The sequence below is a fragment of the Endocarpon pusillum genome, assembly GCF_000464535.1.
Source record: "Endocarpon pusillum Z07020 unplaced genomic scaffold scaffold1575, whole genome shotgun sequence".
NCBI classification, from domain to species: Eukaryota; Fungi; Ascomycota; class Eurotiomycetes; order Verrucariales; family Verrucariaceae; genus Endocarpon; species Endocarpon pusillum.
This window is the reverse complement of record NW_006916035.1, coordinates 151,936-171,340: the sequence shown is the minus strand read 5'-3', so window position 1 is coordinate 171,340 and position 19,405 is coordinate 151,936. Positions and strand designations below refer to the sequence as shown.

The 19,405-nt window shown below is 47.6% G+C and overlaps 7 protein-coding genes across 7 annotated transcripts; 2 read left to right on the top strand and 5 right to left on the bottom strand.

The window, feature by feature from the left end:
* Nucleotides 1–3,900: 3,900 nt before the first annotated feature.
* Nucleotides 3,901–4,968, top strand: EPUS_05926 (uncharacterized protein; the record flags this gene model as incomplete). Its single annotated transcript, XM_007802304.1, has 1 exon — nucleotides 3,901–4,968. One exon carries the CDS (start codon nucleotides 3,901–3,903, stop codon nucleotides 4,966–4,968), a length of 1,068 nt encoding a protein of 355 aa, XP_007800495.1.
* Nucleotides 4,969–5,743: 775 nt separating this feature from the next.
* EPUS_05925 (uncharacterized protein) lies at nucleotides 5,744–6,049 on the bottom strand (the record flags this gene model as incomplete). The annotated part of the gene is made up of 1 exon (XM_007802303.1): nucleotides 5,744–6,049. One exon carries the CDS (start codon nucleotides 6,047–6,049, stop codon nucleotides 5,744–5,746), a length of 306 nt encoding a protein of 101 aa, XP_007800494.1.
* Nucleotides 6,050–6,105: 56 nt separating this feature from the next.
* Nucleotides 6,106–8,403, bottom strand: EPUS_05924 (uncharacterized protein; the record flags this gene model as incomplete). Its single annotated transcript, XM_007802302.1, has 1 exon — nucleotides 6,106–8,403. The coding sequence occupies one exon, from the start codon at nucleotides 8,401–8,403 to the stop codon at nucleotides 6,106–6,108; it is 2,298 nt and encodes a 765-aa protein (XP_007800493.1).
* A 1,226-nt stretch (nucleotides 8,404–9,629) lies between these two features.
* On the bottom strand, nucleotides 9,630–10,022 carry EPUS_05923 (uncharacterized protein; the record flags this gene model as incomplete). The annotated part of the gene is made up of 1 exon (XM_007802301.1): nucleotides 9,630–10,022. The coding sequence occupies one exon, from the start codon at nucleotides 10,020–10,022 to the stop codon at nucleotides 9,630–9,632; it is 393 nt and encodes a 130-aa protein (XP_007800492.1).
* Nucleotides 10,023–11,589: 1,567 nt separating this feature from the next.
* On the bottom strand, nucleotides 11,590–12,522 carry EPUS_05922 (uncharacterized protein; the record flags this gene model as incomplete). Its single annotated transcript, XM_007802300.1, has 1 exon — nucleotides 11,590–12,522. The coding sequence occupies one exon, from the start codon at nucleotides 12,520–12,522 to the stop codon at nucleotides 11,590–11,592; it is 933 nt and encodes a 310-aa protein (XP_007800491.1).
* A 2,504-nt stretch (nucleotides 12,523–15,026) lies between these two features.
* EPUS_05921 (uncharacterized protein) lies at nucleotides 15,027–17,542 on the bottom strand (the record flags this gene model as incomplete). Its single annotated transcript, XM_007802299.1, has 5 exons — nucleotides 15,027–15,564; nucleotides 15,616–16,237; nucleotides 16,325–16,537; nucleotides 16,592–17,304; nucleotides 17,355–17,542. The coding sequence occupies 5 exons, from the start codon at nucleotides 17,540–17,542 to the stop codon at nucleotides 15,027–15,029; spliced, it is 2,274 nt and encodes a 757-aa protein (XP_007800490.1).
* A 1,232-nt stretch (nucleotides 17,543–18,774) lies between these two features.
* On the top strand, nucleotides 18,775–19,263 carry EPUS_05920 (uncharacterized protein; the record flags this gene model as incomplete). Its single annotated transcript, XM_007802298.1, has 1 exon — nucleotides 18,775–19,263. The coding sequence occupies one exon, from the start codon at nucleotides 18,775–18,777 to the stop codon at nucleotides 19,261–19,263; it is 489 nt and encodes a 162-aa protein (XP_007800489.1).
* Between the last annotated feature and the right edge of the window lie 142 nt (nucleotides 19,264–19,405).

The following is a 19,405-nucleotide window of genomic DNA, read 5'->3' as shown; positions in this document are numbered from 1 at the left end:
CTACCTAGTTCTTTCTTTAAGACTTATAATCTTCTTTTTTTAAAACTCCTTCTGTAATATTTAATTCTTAATTCTTTTTGTACTCTTTAGTATAATAGCTAAGCTTTCTGCATATTAGGTATAATCCTTTTTTATATTACTTTATCTATTATTCTTTAGAGATTCTTTACTTGCTTTTTCTGTCTTAACTCTTCTTAAGTAGTCCTAGTCTTTTCCCTTTCTTAGTTATATTCAGGTCTATTAGTATACTTTGTCTTGTAAGGTAATACCCTAGGGTTCTATGTTTTAGACGTTGTATATTAACTTTGTATTATACTAGAAATGTGATGTAGTTTTTCTTCTGGCCTTTCTTAAGTTGTTTTTCGTAATTCTAGTTGTCTATTTTGATTACTATTTTAATTAGTAGTAATAATTTACTTAGCTAATTAATCTTTAATAAGTTATCTTTTACTAAATCTTTTAGTCCTTTATAAAAGATAGCTATTAGTATAGCATCCTCTTAATTAACTTATAAGGTAATCTAATAAAACTTAGAAGTGTAGTCTGTAGCAAATCTCTTTTACCTTATATGTAATAGGTCTTATTTAGCTTCCTTAACTATGTCTATATCTTTATATACTTATTTAATCTTAATTATAAAATTAGTAAAGCTATAGAAGATCTATTATGTATCTAGTTCCTAATCCTTTATTACTTCTTTAAGCTTATCCTTAAGGTAAGATTCAAACTAATTATATATAGCTTCTTAAAGAAAAGTAGCTATATATAAGACTTTTTTTTGTCTATATCTATTACTTATACATAAAATAAGAAGTTAATCCTTAGTTAGTTTAAAAACTCTTAAAGTTTCTTTTGTTCTCTATAAAAGAGATCTAGTAGTGCAACCTTAAATTATATATTTCTTCCCTGACTTTTAATAGTAGCGGTTAGTCTTAAGATAACTAATATACATATATATAGTATTTGTTTAACTATACTTAGTATTCTAAAGAATAATAGTTAAAATATTAAGGCTTAACTAGCTAAGATAAGTCTTAACTAGAAGTTAAGTCTAAAGAATTAGTTAGGTAGAACAAGGGGTGCAGTAACACATACAAGTATGTCTTAAACTTAAGTGTAAGTTGATAACATAAGTTGATTACAGAGTAAGAAGAACTATCTGACTATCTGCGAAAGGAGTACGCTTATATAGGTAAGAGATTCGTATGCTCAGTTCTGCTCAGTGGTAAGCAGAGGTAAGCAACCTGCATGTGCTCAGTGGTGCTTAGTAGCGAGCAGAGGTGAGCAACCTTAAGTGTGCTCAGTCTTGGCTGTCTATAAGCAATCATCTGGGTAGTCTTGTCCTAGTGTCCAAGCCTAGTGCCTAGCTCTAGGCTACGTGGCTCGGGCAACCTTCTTATACTGGGAGGCGCTGTAACATATTGTGCATTTTGTACAAAACAAGAAAGAAAACCCTCTAAAAAACGGGATTTAGGGCCAGGAGACTTCTCTATTTCTGAATTTCGATTTAGTTTGAATCAGAATATAGAGATAAAGAGATCAAAAAAACAAAGAAAAAGAGGGAAACAGACAATTTGGTATTATGAGGAATGCTGAAAACACGTCTGTAAAGAGGGAAACTGTTAGAGTCAGGCGCATAAATAGAATTCTAGAAAGAGAAATCAAGAAATATTCTCTAAAAATTTTCTAAAATTAAAAGATATAAGATAGAATTAATTATAAAAGAGAAAGTAAGTAAATATAAAAGTAACTTTTTATTTTAATCTTTTAAGATTTATTATTATTAATATTAAACTAATTTTGGTTTATTCTTATTTAGAATTTAAAGAAGTATTAAATAGCTTTCTACTATTATTATTAAGTTAGTTATAAGCAATTTAAATTCTAATAAAAATAATTATTATAAGTAAATTTCTTATAATTTACTAATTAGTTTAGCTATTATTTTTATATTAGGTTTTTCTAAATGCTTATTTTTAACTCTATATAATATATTATTTATAATATAATATCTTTAATAATAATATAGTTATTCTTAAAATATACTTTATAAATTAGTAATATTTTACTATTTTTTTTGTTTTTAACTAAATAATTAACTTATTAGATAATAATTAATATATTTATATAGAGCTTTTTAAGGGCTATTGCATAATACTATTTATAAATCTCTAGCACTAATAATTAGTCTAATATAGCTAATTTAAGTTTTACTTTTATAATTTACTTTTGGTGTTCTTAACGCTAAGGCTGCAGCTAGGTTTTAAACCCTTTGATATTCTTAACGCTAAGGCTGCAGCACACTCCCATAATTTTGATGTTCCTAATGCCAAGGCTGCAGAAATAACCTCACCGCTAAACGCGGGTACCTCTTAACGCTAAACTTCACAAGGAAGGAGGCCACAACAGGGATGTATTCGGGCTCACAAGGGATATACCTGCAGATAAGCACAACAAACTACGAAATATATCCTCTTCTTTTGTTCTGAGTTCACTAATCACTGTGGCCAGCTATTTAGAGACGCAGGGACTAACGACTATTCAAAAATGGTTGCAACGACAAGAGGCGCCAAGGCAGCAGCAGGATGGCTACAACGCACAGGACTCCTCCCACAATTCAACCTCGGCCTTAACTAACACTAACAGCCAAGGCCACACAGCTTACCACCCGGAAAAGATAGGAAGGTGGGATGTCTCTTCGTAACCCTGTGTAACAGGACACGACTACCCGGTACAACGCGAACAAGTGAAACAGATGGCTTATAGGTTTTCTTCCCTAGAGTGTTTCTCTTATAGATTGCTATTAGTACCTCCCCTCATGAGCTCAATGGCTCGATAGGTGTAAGAATAATAATAATAATAATAATCTTATTATCTTTAAACTCATTTATTTAGATAAATTACTTAAATTTTTATAGTGTTTGGTTCTTCTTTTTCTACTTGTGAGGATACAGCTGTTGAATCTTGATTAGTTCGAATCTCCTAGGGGAGATGGTCTCCTCGTTCTTATCACCTCGATTCTTGTACGTTTTGTTGAATACTCTCATGACCATCCCCCACGTCTGATACTCTATCAATATCTCGTATTCTGCATTACTTAGTCGCATTATCATCTTGTCACTTCCGCGAGTCTCATTTACTGAGATCAGTTCCAACACTGTTACCCCCACTGGGATGAGCCCTGTATCATGTGGGGGCAGAAGAGGCGCTCGCCTTCGATCCTACGGTATGGATAAGCAGAATAATGCCTCATCCGTAAGACCTAGAGCTGGCGTACGAAACGGCCGGGATGGGATTTGCCGCAAAGCCACTGAGCTCTTTTGCCTCGAGAAATTGGACGATGATTCCGGTCCAGATACAGCTGGTCCCTTGGTCATGGGGAGCTGAAGACTTCACCGGGTATACCCTTCGGGTCGTTGGCGCCAAGGCCCAATGTGGCGCATCGTCGATCTTACCGTCAGTGGCGTTTCTCGGTTGTCAGTGTGAATGTCCCAGGAGTTGGTGGCGTTCCAAAAACCTGCTAGGGGCTTATCTACCCTTGGCCCTATTTGTATCTCGAGGGTGGTCCCGGCCACTCGTGCCATTGAGGGCCCCAATCTTCCTCAGACAGAAGCATCCCAGAGACGTTCTGGGCCCTCTGTTACGAGCTCGCCGCCCCCACTACTACGTATATGAGTGTCTGCCTGTTTTGTCAAGGCAACAGTCACGTGAAAGTAGATGACGTCCAACAATTAGTTTCATGTACCTCATATTAAGCGGAGTCCGTTTGCTTCTTGTATGTGCTTTCTTTAGTGAGCTTTCTGCAAATTTTTCTCTGCTGTTCACAGGGGTTAGAGACTACAGCTTTCTGCGGGTTCTCAATCTTCCACATTTTCCTTTGTCAACATCAGTTCAGCCCTGATGCCAGCCTACGCAAGTCTTGTCCTGACATTTTCATTCATCCTCATCACCCAAATCTCCTTCACGTCTGCAGATTGGGACAACCAATTATTAGAGAAGTTCTTCCCAGGGTACAACGATGGCTTCCAACGTATCCTCCGCGAAAATTGCTCGGAGCAGTACGCCGACTATCTCGTCAACAAGGATAACTCTATAAAAGTCGACTCTATACTACGCGGTTTTGGCCTGGACAGGCCACACTCTCCAGTTGTGGAATGCATTCTGAACGCGGCTCCCGAGTTTGTCAAGTCCAAGATGGCCAGCGCTCAAGTCTTACTCGGTCTAACGCCAACAATTCTCGCGACCCTAGGATCCAGCCCATTGGAGACGGCAATGCTTGCTATTGTGGCCCGGCGTCCTCTTCTTGCGCTGTTTCTAGCCGCTGGATCTCCCAGCGTGTTCGCTTTTCGCTCTTTTGAATACACTAAAGCGATTGAGGATCTTCCTGAAAGACACATCGATAGACCGCGTTTTCTGCTCCGAGCACACAAGGTGGTTGCGATTTTGCAATACCTTCTCGCAGCTGCATCCATCGCCAACGTCGGTGAACTTGCCTACCGACTTGGAGCGCTGGTCATTGTTACCATCACGCCTAGTAAGGAGTACATTGTTGCTCTTTGGGCATTTCTTGGTATGATTATCCATGTTCTAGGAGTCCTTACTCTTCGTCTTCGTATCGAGATGACATCAAAGACGACAGAAAACGGAAACGCCCACCGTCATCCGCACACATTAAACCTTGTTACAAGTCAATCCGAACTATTGGCGCGACAAGAGGCTATTCGGATGACCATACTCCCAGAATCTTGGAAGTTCTTCCTCGCTTCGTGGGTCACGTCCACCTTTACTGCTTGCCACATCATTTTTGGCACGCTAGTATTTTCTACCATGCTGTTCATCTCGGTAACGGACAGCTTGATCGTGATAGCTCGCTTGATGGCTTCTGTTATTGCATGCCGAATCATTCTGAACTCCGAGCTTACCACCCTTCCAAAGGCCATTGAAGTAGAAAATAGAGGCAGAAGCTAAGAAGCGGACGTTCTCGATCTTGGAAGAAGGTAGAGGATGGAGGTCATAAATGAATGTTAAACTACTCGTAACAGTCAATCCTTGCTTTCAATAGAGCAGCCCACCCGGACGTAAAATGAGCCGGAATCCACCGCATAGTCTAGTCTCTCTCATTACACTCATAAAAGGAAAAATCCACCGCCTGGTCGGAGCGGGTCGGCCGCCCTCCTTACTAGCGGGGGGTAAAATGCATCAAGCTTACGGCGTTTCCACTCAAACTCTAGGACGAAAGAGGCGATTCCTGGTAGAATACTTCCACTCCCGAATGCGGACCCCACCCTAGCGCTATGGTTCGCCTTCCGGAAGAGATGCTAGTGCCCGCTGGATACAGGAGTCGATGTCGTTATTGTTTTTTTGGCGTTGTGGTGGAAGATAATTGCGTACAAAAATCTTGTGGTGGTGTTAGCCAAGTGCATGTTATCGTTTGAACAGCAATCTCGATTAAGATGTTGGCGCTAGACCGTAGTCTAGCGTCCGACTTTGGGAGGATGAAGTAAGCGTCAGCGCACGAGCTAGGGGCGCGGATAGCACGTCTGAGCCCAGCTGCCACCAACAAAGTCGGATGGCCCCAAGACCCCCCCCCGCGCGGCAGAAGGCGGCGACTCTTACTCTTCGCGGTGCGGCAGATACTGGCGGCCGGCGCGGCAATCAATACTGGCGGCCGGCGCGGCCATCAGGCAGGACCCACCAGAGACATCAGACATCGCGTGCGGCCTCATCCTCGTCCAAGAGATTCTCAGCCGAGAATAATGAGCTTCCTCCGTGGCCCAGCCACTAAAAAATCCGGGGTATAAACCCGGGTCTTCAGCTCTACACGGTAGGCCACGTTATCGACCCATTCGATGAGCATTATCGTGAGGTACTTGCCTCCAAAGTGCTGCACTACGATCCAGTCGCGCTGCCTGAACTCTGTGGTAGGACTATCTCTCCGAGGCAGGGGGTTGGCGGACCCGGAGGAGTGCATTCCTCCCGTTGCATGGTCGTTTGGCACCCCGTAACCAAAGTTGTAGTCGTTGCCTAAGGGATCCGCCTCTATGGCCATGGCATAGAATACTAGTAGTTGATCCAGCCGGTCAACGAGGAGGGGACTGTCCAGGCCTAGCTTCTCAGCGACGGCTTGCCAGGGTGGACGACTGACTCGCCGAGACGGACCCCGAGTCGGAGGACCATAATGATTTCGGTTGTCCGAAAAGCACCTGCGATGTGGTCTTCCTCGTCACCGAGCCAGGATTTGTTGATGATGCAAACGTCGACGTCTTCGTCCGCCAGAGAAAGCGGTGGCTCTCCTCTCGTGCGGCGCACTCGTCGCCGCGCGATCAGCTGGTAGAATGGGATCCTGCCTCCCCGCACATCCACGCGCTTGCTGATGTCCGACATGAACTCGAGCCCGTTGGGGCCCTTCCACCCTGCCCACGACCAGCTTGGGAAGTCTTCACGACGCCTGGACTGACCAGTAAAGGCCCACGTGAGCGCGGCGTTGAAGCCCCTCTTCGGCAAGCCCCAGAAGAACTCGCCCACCGACGGTTCCATTGCCTTCTCGATGCCTTGGAACGCCAGGAGTACATCCTTGTCGTGGGTGAAGTTTCTGGTGGTGTAGATCTGCACGAGCTTCTGGTATACGTCCAGCGTCTTTTGCGCCGGCTCTTGGCTTTTGCTTCTTGGGGTGGGGTAGTGCAAGCCTCGCACGTCTCCCGACTCCCAGATCTGTGCCTTTTCTCTAGCTGTCTCTTTGAAGAGATCCGCCTCAAAGCGGTCCTCCCTCCAAAGCATGGATGGGCAGCGGAAGAAGCTAAAGTACTCTGTGACCACTAGCAGGCGCTTCGACAGGATCTTCTCCTGGAATGTCCAGCCTCTAGTATCCCATTTAGAGTGAGATGAGACGGGTCCCCAGGCATCCGCGATCGTTACAGCGACTTGCAGGTTCTTCCCAATCTCGACGGATGGGAGCGGGACTCTACATGGTGCATCAGATCGGACGCCGGATATGGGATCGTCTGCGGAACTTGCAGCGGCGTTGACGATGGTCAAGATGGCGCTGGAGAAGATAGCGTCCATGTTTCTAATCTGCAGCTGCTGAAACGATTGCGCCGCCACAGTAGCCCTGAACTCAACACCCGTGCCTGGATTCTCAGGGGGGGGATCCTGGTAGATGCACAGCGCGTCCACCCATAAATACCTCTCCCCCAACATCCGGCAGAGGGCCATCGCATCTTCGATCGTCGCGGGGATTCCGTCGGGCAGGCCGCCTGGACGGGAGAAGGCTTTCTCGTTCGTCGTCTTGAGCAGGACCTGCTTGGCGTTGCCCCAGACGTAGCTCAGGGCGAGGTAGCGGCAACGGCGGGGTGCCTTGACGACGCATCTTGCTTCCACATCGATGACGCGGATGGAGAGGCTGCGGATGTTGGGCCCTCCTAAGGATAATCGACAGCCCCCTTTGTGCCCTCTGAGGCAGCGATCGAGCCATGACCGTATCAGCGGGATATTTTGTCGTCGAGATGAGATTTGCCTGACGAAAAAGGCACTCTCTGGGTCCGATCGGGAGGAGTTGAATCGGGCCATCTGAATCGAGTTGAATATTTCTGGTTGGTGGATGGCGACTTCAAAAAGATCTTTCTCCTTTCTCGCTCTGGCTGCAACTTCCTCTGTTTCCCCCACCGTTGCTCCTGCTTCTTGCACTCCACCTTTCTGTATTCCGCTCGGTTCCTCTTTTCCGTCCTCAGCTTTCGAAGAAGCCGGTCCATTTTCCGACTCCCACAAGACTTCCTGCGGCCACCTTCCGTTATAGGACATGACAAGCTGTCGGCCCAGAGTCCAGCTACTGTACGTCTTGGGATAGCCTTCCTTGAACTTCCCGTTTATCTCAGCCGAGACCAAACTCCAATTCCCCTTGTCTCTGACGTCAGGTCGCCAGAGTGATCGCTGGGAAGTCGGCGCGCTCGGCTTAGGGGACCAGATCCGGCGTATGGGCTGGAGCATCTGGCTGAGCAACCGAGAGGCTGAAGCCGCGTCGAGTGTGTCTGGACCTGAGGGGGGATCCGTGGCCAGAGTGTAGTGCTCGCCCAGGGGAATCAAGCTACCGTCTATTGTGCCGGAAGAGACAGCGTTTTTGGGTTGGTCGAGGTGGAACATCTCAACGAGAAGGCGACACAAGTCGCATCTCTTGGCAGAGTCCTTCACCTTGGCAACGTCCCAATTGACGCTGTATCCCTCGCCGTCAACCCCAAAGTCCAGCCGCTCGTTTGGGGTCGATGGTTTCAGATCGCCTACCACCTTGGTGCATTTCCCGCAAAGATTGCATCGTCCTTCAGCCAAGTTATGGTTATCGAGATCTGAACCTTCGACTTCTTGGGACGCCGCTGAGACTGCGTCGGGACGCGAAATTAGGCGGGCGGTCATGTCAGCAGCAGGGCTGGATGGCAGGGTGTCCAGTTGAATCCAATTAGTCAACTCAATCAAATCAATTGCTTGGCAAATCATTCAAATCTGTGCCTGAGTCAAATCAATTCGGCCTCTACGATTTGTCAAATGAGTCAATTTGTATATGTAGAAGACAATTGAGCCAATTCCGAGCCAAATTGATCAGCAATTGATGGAGAAATCGATATAAACGATATAGCTATTGACAAGGGATAAGCTGCTGTGCTTGGTAGTGATATAAACGAAGGCGTCACAAGATGCGCAACAACGATCACACAGGCACGTGACAGGTTTGACTATATTGTATAGCCAAATCCTCAGAGCGTTATGTTACAGCAAGAGGGTGAGCAGCAGAAGCGGAGGCAGTACGGCCTAAGCAGAGGCTGAGCCGAAGTTGAGCCGGGTGACTAATTCCTGAGGCAGACAGCAAAATGGCCAACCCAACTAGGTGCCACGATAGTGGATCAATAATAGTGTCTGTCCCATTCTTTATGTCCGGATCTCGTGGGCGGCGGAGTGAGAGACAGCGTCATGGTGTGAAGAATCACCACCGTCGGCGCGGGCAGAGGTAGAGGCAAAGACCTTATGCTTTCAAGTATTCAAGAATGTCCATCGCAAAGTAAGAGCTGGCAATGATGTGTGATTATTTCTCTCGTTCCTGCAGCACCTTCCCTCTGTGATAGATAATCTTTCCTCTTAGGATCCCAGCCGGACAATGGAAGAGACAGTGAAGGTGCTCACAGCCTAAGGCAATTGAGGAATACTCGCCTATAGATCTGTTAGCGGTTTGTCCTTCGCAGATGCATGATGGTCCGACCGCGCAGGCAACATTTTCAAGGATTTCCCCCACCCTGTTGGTTTGAGAGTCGCTGCACTCGCCTACATGCAGTATTAGGGTCTGCTCGGGGCTGTGACAGATCATTTACCCTGCTTCGCATGGTGCGCAGAAGCTCTTGCGGCTTGGGTTCCTTAGCAATAGCGCGGTCAAAAATGTCAAAGATGAAGTCGTGGAGCTCTCTCACACATGTCATGAAAGCGATGACATTTCGAAGCCGTGGACCAGTGTTCTGGATATGATTCACTCCTTTTCTTTAACCATATCGTCCAAAGATGGTTCCTCTCATCGCACTTCTCATCTGCGAGCTAGCCACAGAGTCGAATTTGGCTTTCTGCAAGGGTCATTGGCGCCCTTGTCGTGGCGTACTTCAGCTTGTCGAAAATCTTCCCATTTTGCCGCTTCTATATCCCTCCTCTCCTGTCAGCTCGACTTGTGTTGACTGATGCGTTTCCGCCTTTCGTGGGACAGAGTCGGAGCCTTTGCTGGAGCTATAAATCGGCCTAGTAGTCCATTTCATATTTCTGTGCCACTCTATCATGACGCCGTTGATCTGCGCAGCATGCAGACTCCTCTCCTCGTCCTCTTCACCCTTCTGTTGTGGCCCACCGTTGTCAACATCAACGGACCTTGTTGTCGATGCTAGCCCTTCACGATGTTCTCGAAGCTTCGCAAACAAAGAAGGCATGTCCGCCTGCATCTTCTCATCCTGCACCAAGTCCACGGAGAAATGGTCTTCTTTCGCAGAGGTTTTAGCTCGCATTAATGCTCCACGATCTCTGTAGAGCAGCAACCCCGCTGCTCTTAATCCACCAAGAAATTTTGCACCATTTCCAAGCTTACCATTGACAGACTCTGTATTTCTTCGCGGGAGAGGCCTTGTGTCAGCTTCGTTCTAGACCAAAATTTCTTGGCGGACATAGTGCATATCTTGATTGTGAGCCAGCGTTGTGATGAATTTGTACCACTGACACAAGCGCCCTTACTACCAACTGCTGCAGTGACTGGTCCAGTTCCCTACATAGCGGTAGGTGGACACACTAGAACTAATACACCAGGATATGATAGACCTCAGGGATATATCACCAAGGTTGGTGAGGGGAGGCATCAAAGTGTGTCGAACACTTGAACGATCCTCTAGCAGATGATCAAGAATCCACTGAACTTTCGGTACGGCATCGTCGTTGTCATCGAGGTCGGTCTGATGCTAGGTCAACTTCTCACACAGAGGCGCGCACTCAGTCAACTAGTCGCCAGAGGGCCACCGTCTGAAGACTGGAGTATGAGCTCGAAGGAGAGCGTAAAATGAATCGCTCGAGATGCCGATAGCAAAGAATGAGAGACGCGTACTATAGCAGTCTAGAAAAGCAAATAGCTACACAAGAATGAGAAGAGGAGACGAGAAGAGAAGACTCGCGAAATGCAACGCGAACAGGCAGAGTGTGATGAAAGGGAGAGGAAGAGGAGAGAGAAAGAGAAAGAGAAACAGCGACGTGGGGAGTGCATCTTTTCTTACATGTATACGTCAGATGAAATGATGCGCTGTGCTGCTCCTCGAGATGGGAGGACAACCCAGTTGTCTAGCAGCAGCCATAATGCAGCAGCAGTTCATTTTGCTGCCTTCGATGTTGATATCCTTGGACGTAGAGATCCGAAGCCTGCCATACCAGAATGGCGAAGGTGAAGCAGTCGGAGGAGCATATAATGCATATAGAGCAAGTGGAAGAAGATTCGGCAGCCTACCTTAGCTGGGCAATATCATGGCTTACTATAGCGTTCCCTGGGTTTGAATTGTCGGACGCTCCGCTCGATGTCGGAGGAGGGTTCTTGGGCAACCTAGCCTGGGTGGGGGACAAGGAGCTCTGCAAGAGATTCCTACCTTCACGTGGTGTAGCGTCAGTACTCAATACAGCCTATGGATCTGATCGAGAAAGCTAAGAGGAACGGAAAGAAATTGTTTGAAGCTGGTCCACTTGGAGACGCAAAATGCTGGCCAGAGCACAGGTTCGCGCGTAGTAGGGATGCTGCTTGCGCAATGGGCAAGGAAGAAAAAGCTTTGGGTTCACCATCCAACCAAGCTATGTGTATAGGCTATATGGTTAGGGTAAGGCTTGGGTCCTAGGAAGACATCAGTTCCAGGTGGTAATTAAATGATACAAGTGTGAAAAATTCAGAAAGCTCACCATCGCTTTCAAGTGAAGAAACCAGTGGAGTACCAAAACTATGAAACAATCATATCGAAATAAGCAAAGGTAAAGCGGCCTATGCCCAGATGTATGCGAACCCATACCATGACTTCAAAACCACCCCCCTGTCTCTAGGTCCACTTCTCAGGATCTAAGTGCACATGCTCGAAGTTGGGAAGTGAGATTTTCGAGGCAGAGCAGCTCCCAGACCCACTGCGAGCACTGGGCAGCCACCTGCCGGGTTGTGTCCAAAGAGACAGATCTCGTCCACTTCGCCCGCACACTTTTATTGATATTTTGCACATTCTGCCAAATCGACCATTGAGTGCTATAACCAGCATGCTCTGTTTCTTGGGAAGGTGATTGCACTTCAAATTGTTGGGTAGGAAACCCGACGCGTTGCTGATCCTCTGCGGATCTGAAATGGGTGGACAGGTCTTCTTGATAGGCTCGATTGGGATGTTCAAGTTCATGAATAGGCTGAGGCGGGTGACACTCGTGGTCGATAGTTTTTGCCTTCGGCTCACTCAACTCTCGCAATTCTCGAGTGAGATTTTTGATAGTTCTTCTGAAAGATTTGTTCTTAGCCTGCAATGAAGCCATCTTCTGCCTCATCGCGTGAAGCTTCTTCATGCATCGATGTTTTAGGAGGGTCTGAGCCTCAAGCTCCTGCATGCGAATGGCCAGTTCTCCCTTCACATCCTCGAATTTGTCGCTCAATCGACTCAAGGTCTCGTATGAACAGGTCTCGTTCAATCCTGGAGAATAATTAGCCGATCGCACATCGTCCATCCGCTCCTCAATCTTGTGTTCGGGGTAGCAATCATCAGGAGGACAGTCAGAAGTTGGTGATGTACGCTCAGGTGAATAAATGTGGCCGTTCCTGTGGAGATAAAATTCACGGCGGTGACAGAGGGATACAGGGCTACCGTGAACGGTCGCTGTAGAACTCGGAGAGTTGCGTTCATCGAAAGGGGTTTGCCGGAATTTGTGATAACTTTTGGGTCGTAGTTGACATCCACAAAGGAGCACTCTTCTTGCCTTACGAAGAAGCCTCAAGAGCAGCTTTCCGACCATGGCTGCGCTTCACTCGATGTTATGGTAGTGGTTGTAGAGTGTATCTTTGCAGGTAATGCTGAAACCGGGCTGTATCAAGTCCTGGTAAAGATTGCATTGGCCGGCAAAGCAGAGTGAAGCAGCTGTGATCTGCTGCGATGCCATCTTTCGACCTCATGGAGGTTTTTTGTATTCGCGTACGTGTCGAAGGTGTTGTGATGAAATGAGACATGAATCTGCTCTGATAAAAGAATTCTCTCCATCAGAAGCAAGAGGAATCCTCATGAGCAGGCACGATGTGTTTGCTATCTGGCTGGATGCGGATAGACTGTTTGCGCACATGCACTCGCCTTTGACAGCTCGCCTAGGTGAAACAACCTACCTGTAAACAGAAAGACGACTTGGCCAGTACTTACTCCTTACCGCAAGCCCGATGCATGGTGAGCATTGTAGCAACAAAGATTCTCAGTCAAGACAGATCCAAGATGTAATCGTCTCAAGACTTTAGAAGGCTCTGGCATACGTATTGGGCCAGGAAAGCACCCAAAATGACCGAAATGCACCTGTAGGTGCTGAATCAGGAGTAGGTGTGGCTTAACTCATGCATGCTTCCCAACAATTGGATCTTGCAAACATTGCAGCAGAATATTGGACCAACCACTTGAAATCTTAGCCTAGGGAAGTAGGCTATTTTGGGTCCTTGTTACTTCGCCTCGTTAAAAATGATTGGAATTATGGTGGCTCTCTCACTCTGCCGTACGACAGCGGAAATAAATTTGAAAGCTGTTTGCCGCCTTGCATAGCTAGATCTGTCTCCACAGAGCACTAATCTGTGGTCTCTGTTTCAGGGGGGTGTGCCAATCAGTCCACTCCTTTCAGCTGTAAAGATGCTAAGACGCCAACATGCGTGTGATGAGCAGGCAGAATCCCAATGATCGTCCAGCAGTGCTTGAAACTCAGGTCACAGGTCAATTGTGACCTGGCATCAGTAGAAATCACTTAATGTGACCACATGCGAGCTTGCATATGATACTCCAGCGCTAAAGCCAACCAGCCAGAACAACCACAGAGTTCTGTAATAAGATGAGTTGGCAATATGTGGATGTACTAGTTCGTAATGTGAAATGACTTTTCCATTACACCTGTGGCGCAAGAGAACAGGAGGATCGGGGTTGCAATGCGTATCGAGCGGGACCCTCCTCAAGATTCCTGTAATCCTACTTCGATTGAATGCATAGGTACTGAAACAGATCTAGCATTGTGCATACGGGAGAAGCAACGGACAGCCCAAGGCACCCATTCTGGAATCAGAAAGCCATCCGAACTACTCGGTTGGGTGAATCAATATCATCCCTGCATAGCATGCAGTGTCCGAGGGCAGTAAGCCAAGAGTGTGGTCTCTAAATCTTATCCCCTAGCGCTTAGGGACAGGGAATGCATGTCTTTTCAGCTAACCCAGAGGCAGATGAGAAACGCCAGCGGTTGCCCACCAGGAGGGAAAGTCTCACAAAGCGCTTGTGGGAAGCCACCGCTTGTAGATTGAAACCAAAAAAACTCAAGATGGCAAAGAAATGACTAGAAAGCAAGAACGAGGGATTTGGGACAAGGCACAACACAAAGGGTGCGAAGTAGGGGCCGGGGTTTTGATCAAAGCAGATCACAGCAGGCTGGCATGACTTGTTAGATCGGTTGCGGGCGCCCGAAATTGCCATATAACTTTTGCCGCCTCGTTGCATAGGCTGTCTTCGAGCCCCTTAGCGTAGGCTACACACATGTTGCTCAAGGTTCTCCACCTCCCTTCCTTGGTGTACCTGATAGAGCACAAACCACATACTTGGCGGGTGCGGTTGCAGGCCTCTCACGGATCTTCGCCTTTCCTGGCAAGAATGTCTCTGCGGGCCCGAAATTTAGATGGATGATGGCTGCATCCTCGAGCTGCATCCTCGATTCGGATGACAACCAGTCAGAGGCTTGGGCCTCGATATCGTTCATGGTTTAGGATGGTGAAGGTCTCATCGAAAAGTTTGAGCTAAACTGAATGAGGTTAAATTGGCTGCATGTGATCAGGCGAGATTTTCGTGTTGGAAGCACGCGATGACGCGGCGGCAAATTTGTGGTTGCCTGATTGGAGGCAGTGTGGCAGCACCTTTCTTCGGATCGGAACTCAGGATAAGGAGGGACAACTTTGCCGGCAGGAAAGCCTGCTTCTTCAACTTGCAGCTTGCATGGTTTAGGATCCGAGCAAATGATTGTTCATAACACATATATTGACGTATGAGATGGGTATCACCGTATAATAGCAACCAAAATAATATGGTGTGGAGATTGAGCTTGACTATGACAGCCTCCAGACTCCCCAGAAACCCACAACAGCATACTCTGCACCCAGTCCACAACGCCGTGCCGTCGATGATTCTACCCAGCCAGTGAACATGAAATTCTTGCAGAAAGAAAAGAACTCCCCATATCTGAATACACCTTAAATCAAGTGTCGTAGTGGATTCCATCATTTCCCAAACCATAGATCACATCCTCCCCTTTATAGTGGCGAGCATCCCTTCAAGCTCCCTGATTTTGTTGGCTTGCTTATAATTTGTGCTGCTGAGCTCACTGATTGTGTTGTCTTTCCGTTCGTTGTCTCTCCTTAATCGCTTGATTTGCTCTGACTGTTCCTCGTCGTCACTCGGCTCCTCAAGAAACTGAAGCTCATGATTGTAGTCTGTTGAGGTAATTCGCTTTCGTTTCCGTGGACGATCCGGAGGTGGTCTGGATGGTGTTGCTGACGCTGTTACAACACTCTGAAGCCCCGGAGAGGTTATTTCCCCTTCTGGGAGATGCCGTCGACGCATGTGCTCCTTCAGGTTTTCTTGTCGAGTGAACGGTTGATGACTACTTCGATTACAGTTCGGAACTGGGCAATACAGGTCGCGTCCCACAGAATTGTTCTTCTTGTGGACTTCCCTTTGGTGACGGAGCAGTCCTCCTGAGTAGGTGAAACCTTGCACCTTGTCGCAACCCGGTTCGAGGCATTTGTACGGTCGATCATGCTTGTCCATATGCTTGCTGTGATAAAATTAGTGCTTGTTTGGCTGACAAATGGGTGATCACACATACTTCCATTCACACGGTCTGCGAAAGATTAGAGCTTCCTTTGCACATTCCGGATGGGCGCAGTAGATTTGGTTATGAGCATTGCGTGGAGGATCACCCCTCTTGATCGAAATGTTCAGACCTTTGCCTCCATCGGAGCTTGGTGTGGTGATGTGATCGGCATTGACAGATCCTGGCATTGACGCTGGGGTTGTGATCGAAGGTTGCCGCCCTCCTTCACTATGCGGACTCGGATAATCATCAGTGCCACCCATATCCTGATTCTGGCCAAAGGCTGGTTGAGGAAATGGACGGTATAACCCCTGAGTACCGACGGGGTCGAACACGGGTACGAAATTCTGTCCTTGAACGGGGGAGACTTCGAAACGAGGAACAGGTGTTCGTGGCGGGTGGATGGGAGGAGGAATTTGCTGATTATACCCAGTCCAGACATTTGATGAGACCTGTTCGATGTTTGCGTACGTGGTCGAAATATCGCCACTTATTGAAGCTGTCCATCTAGAGACGGAATCCCGTGACTCAGTAGGGTTTGAGTAGAGAGGAAGAGGCTGATTATAGAAAGGAGGATGAAGCGACGTGGAGCTCACTCCTTGTTGGGGTTCGTCAACGGTACCATGACTGATGCCTAATGCATGGTTAGCGCCAGGCTTAAGGACTCATCAAGGGTTGCCTCCCCGGGAAATGCTGGTCAGGCCTCTAAGTTGTGACTCACCTTGGTAGAGTTCAAACTGGGGGCGCTGGTAAGGATGATTAGGTGACTGTGGCTGTGCCCCAGCGCTAAGCCGTCGGGAGCTAGGCAGATTCAAGTTCCGACCCATTGCTGCCTGCACCTGCAACGGATGATTCCGTGCTTGTGAATGCGGCCGCGCATTATTTGTGGTCGGCACAATCGAGTGTGTATCGTTTGGCAGTGATACACGTCGGACTGTTATCTTTGTCATTATCATTACCGACATTGGAGACTGAGGCTTTGACGTACCTTGCTCCACCTCTTCATCGTCTGCTGAAAAGTTGCTTGGCAGTGTCCAGTTCCGGCTCCCGTCCACGAGTTGTTGAGCAGCTGGAGATCGAGGCTTATCTTCGTTGCTCTGCTCAGGAGTATAGAACATCCAGCAGACGCCCCAGAGTATGACCAGAGATGGACGTATATTCCATGGCCATGTTGTGCTGAGCGGTCGTTGTCCGGAAGGCCACTCCGTAAACCAATCATCGCCGAGCTTCTTTTGCTGTTGCCAGTATGTTTGCCAGTGTGAAGCGAACTCATCCAGTCGAGTGATGCTCCTATGCACGAGGATCTGGAAGAGAACATATTGGAGTCGACGCAGCAGATGAAGCAAGTTGGCAATGTATGATTCTTCTTTCAGCCTTTTGCAGTCTGGATCGGTGTCTGCCCAGCTCTTAACTTTGCTCAATTGAACTGCTTCGAGCTTTCCAATGAGAAAGGTCGAACTATCAAACATGTAGGCAGCCTGTTGTACTGTGGCATGTTGGGCGAGCGTTTCGATCAGGTTGTCTTGGGCATTACTTAGAAGTAGTTTGTCGTCGGATGCAACTCTTGTCAAGGAGAACGCTGGAAAGTTGCTATGATCGTTCAGGTCGCGAAGCAGTTCATTGATCCATCTGCCATGGTCTTGATGCTTTACCGCTGACCTGGGCTCTTTGGTGACTGTCAGTCGGCATGGAGAAGCAGACCTGATCAAGGTCAGCTACTGAAACGACGATACCAAACAGAATGTGACTACTTCTCAAGGTCCGATAGCGCTCTGAGCCTGATCCCTCTGTAGTATGAGACTCCAAAAGGATTGGGGCTTTTCTTCTTCTGCTGCACCTTCTTCTGCAGACGATGCCTAAACTTCTGCACTACGCTAGCAAGGCGGGAAGCAAGATAGAATGAGGCACGAGGAAAGGGAGCTGCTTCCTCCATATCCATGGGAATGAGTAGAAGAGAGGAATGAATTGATCCAGATGAGTATGTCCATAGAGCCACCCGTCAAGGCATACTGCGGGCTTATGAGCTTTTGAAGAGCGCCCAACGATAAATCCCGACGGCCCCATTTCAGGCTTCCCAGGCTATAACGAAAGCCGCAGAGTGAGAAAATAGGTCGAAGGGTTTCCTCCTGTGCCGCAACAGTACATGCATGAACGATAGGTCAGTGAGCCTGCTTCCACTGATTGGTGCACAGACCAAGAGACTGCCAAAATCATGCATCTGATTGGCGAGTTCCTGATGCCCCCTAGCCACAGGTGCGTATACTACGTAGTAGTCTGCGCGCACCGCCCAGGAAGAAGGCTGTGCTGAGCATCACCCACTAAGTTATCAGCCATCGTAGCGTGAGACAACCTCCAACATCTGAAACCACCAACTCTAGAGGAGCTGCCACTATTCGGAAAGTGCTCAATTTATTGTCCTTCATTTAGTGCTTGTTTAATTACTCTATAGCCTTTTGGCGATGTTGGTCAAGCGCCCCCGCAGCCCCGGCCGTCGGTAGGAACATCCCTTCTGGGCGAGGAGGTCGGTCTATCTAGAATATGCCGTCATGGTATAGGAGTTTGGGCCGAAACGTTTGCAGTTGCGCCTTCTATATCATCTGTTGTCCTTGCATATTGTGTGTATGCGTGGGCAGATTGACGTGCTGCCCAAACCTTTTGAGGCACGATGACGATTTTGAGCGAGAGAGGGAGGAGAGTCACAAAAGGCTTGAGCGTGGCAGAGAAGCAAGAAGAGTCAGACCGTTAGGTCCGGTCCGAAAGCGAGATTTGTCTGTATCATCGACGATCCCGCAAAGTGGGCAGAAAGACTGCCCTCTTTTTAGCCGTCTACCAGCCGAGATCCGGACGATGATATGGCATTACGTTCTTGGAGGCCAAACGTATCACTTGATGCAGGTGCCAAAGCGGGTGGGCCACCATCGCTGCGATGTTGGTTCATCGAGCGATCCCGGTCGATCCTGTTGTCTTCCGGCCATAGCATACTGGAGGCATGAGATTGGAACCACCTCTTATCGTGACTATCTGGATCGTTATCCCGGTGCTCCACTTCCACACGCACCTTCTGTTGAGCTGCTTTCGCTTCCTTCAAGCTCTAATCCGCATGTTCTTGCCTTGTTACGAACCTGTCAAAAAATATATCGTGAAGCAATCAACCTTCCCTACGAATCCAACATGTTCGATATTGACGATCCGGAGACATTGCTCAACCTTCGCCAAACGATCCCTAGGCAGCGTTTGAGGGCAATCAAACATTTGCGGGTCTATCTGGAGACCCAGTACCCGCCATTTTCTGGGCTGCATTCAGCACCTTGGTACGGCAAGTTTGATGGGATCTGGACATTAATGTGGCATATCATCGCCCACGATATGACCGGAATCGAGGTTCTCGAACTTGTTATACAGTCAGGTAGTATATTCCCAGAATGGCCGCGAAAGGATCCGCCATGGTGCGCCAAACTGCAAGATGTGAGGGAGTTGAAATTGTTTCAATTGACTGTCAAAGAAGGGCAGGTGACTTACAGCGAAGATTCAGACGAGGATATGAGAGTACTGACGGAACGTCTCAGACAGTGTATGTACCAGCCAAGATCCACTAAGTCTCTAGAAGAGAACGATGTGGTACATCCCGTTGAAGTGGAAGCGCAAGCGCCATTAACCTAGCTGGATTCGAGGGGATTAGAGAATCGCTCAACTATCTACCTAAAAAGCTAGAATCTAGATATTTGACAATGTGCGACTAGCTGCTTCTGATTCGATCTTTCTTTCTTTCTTTCTCTCTTTCTTACTGGCTTCTTATCTTCTG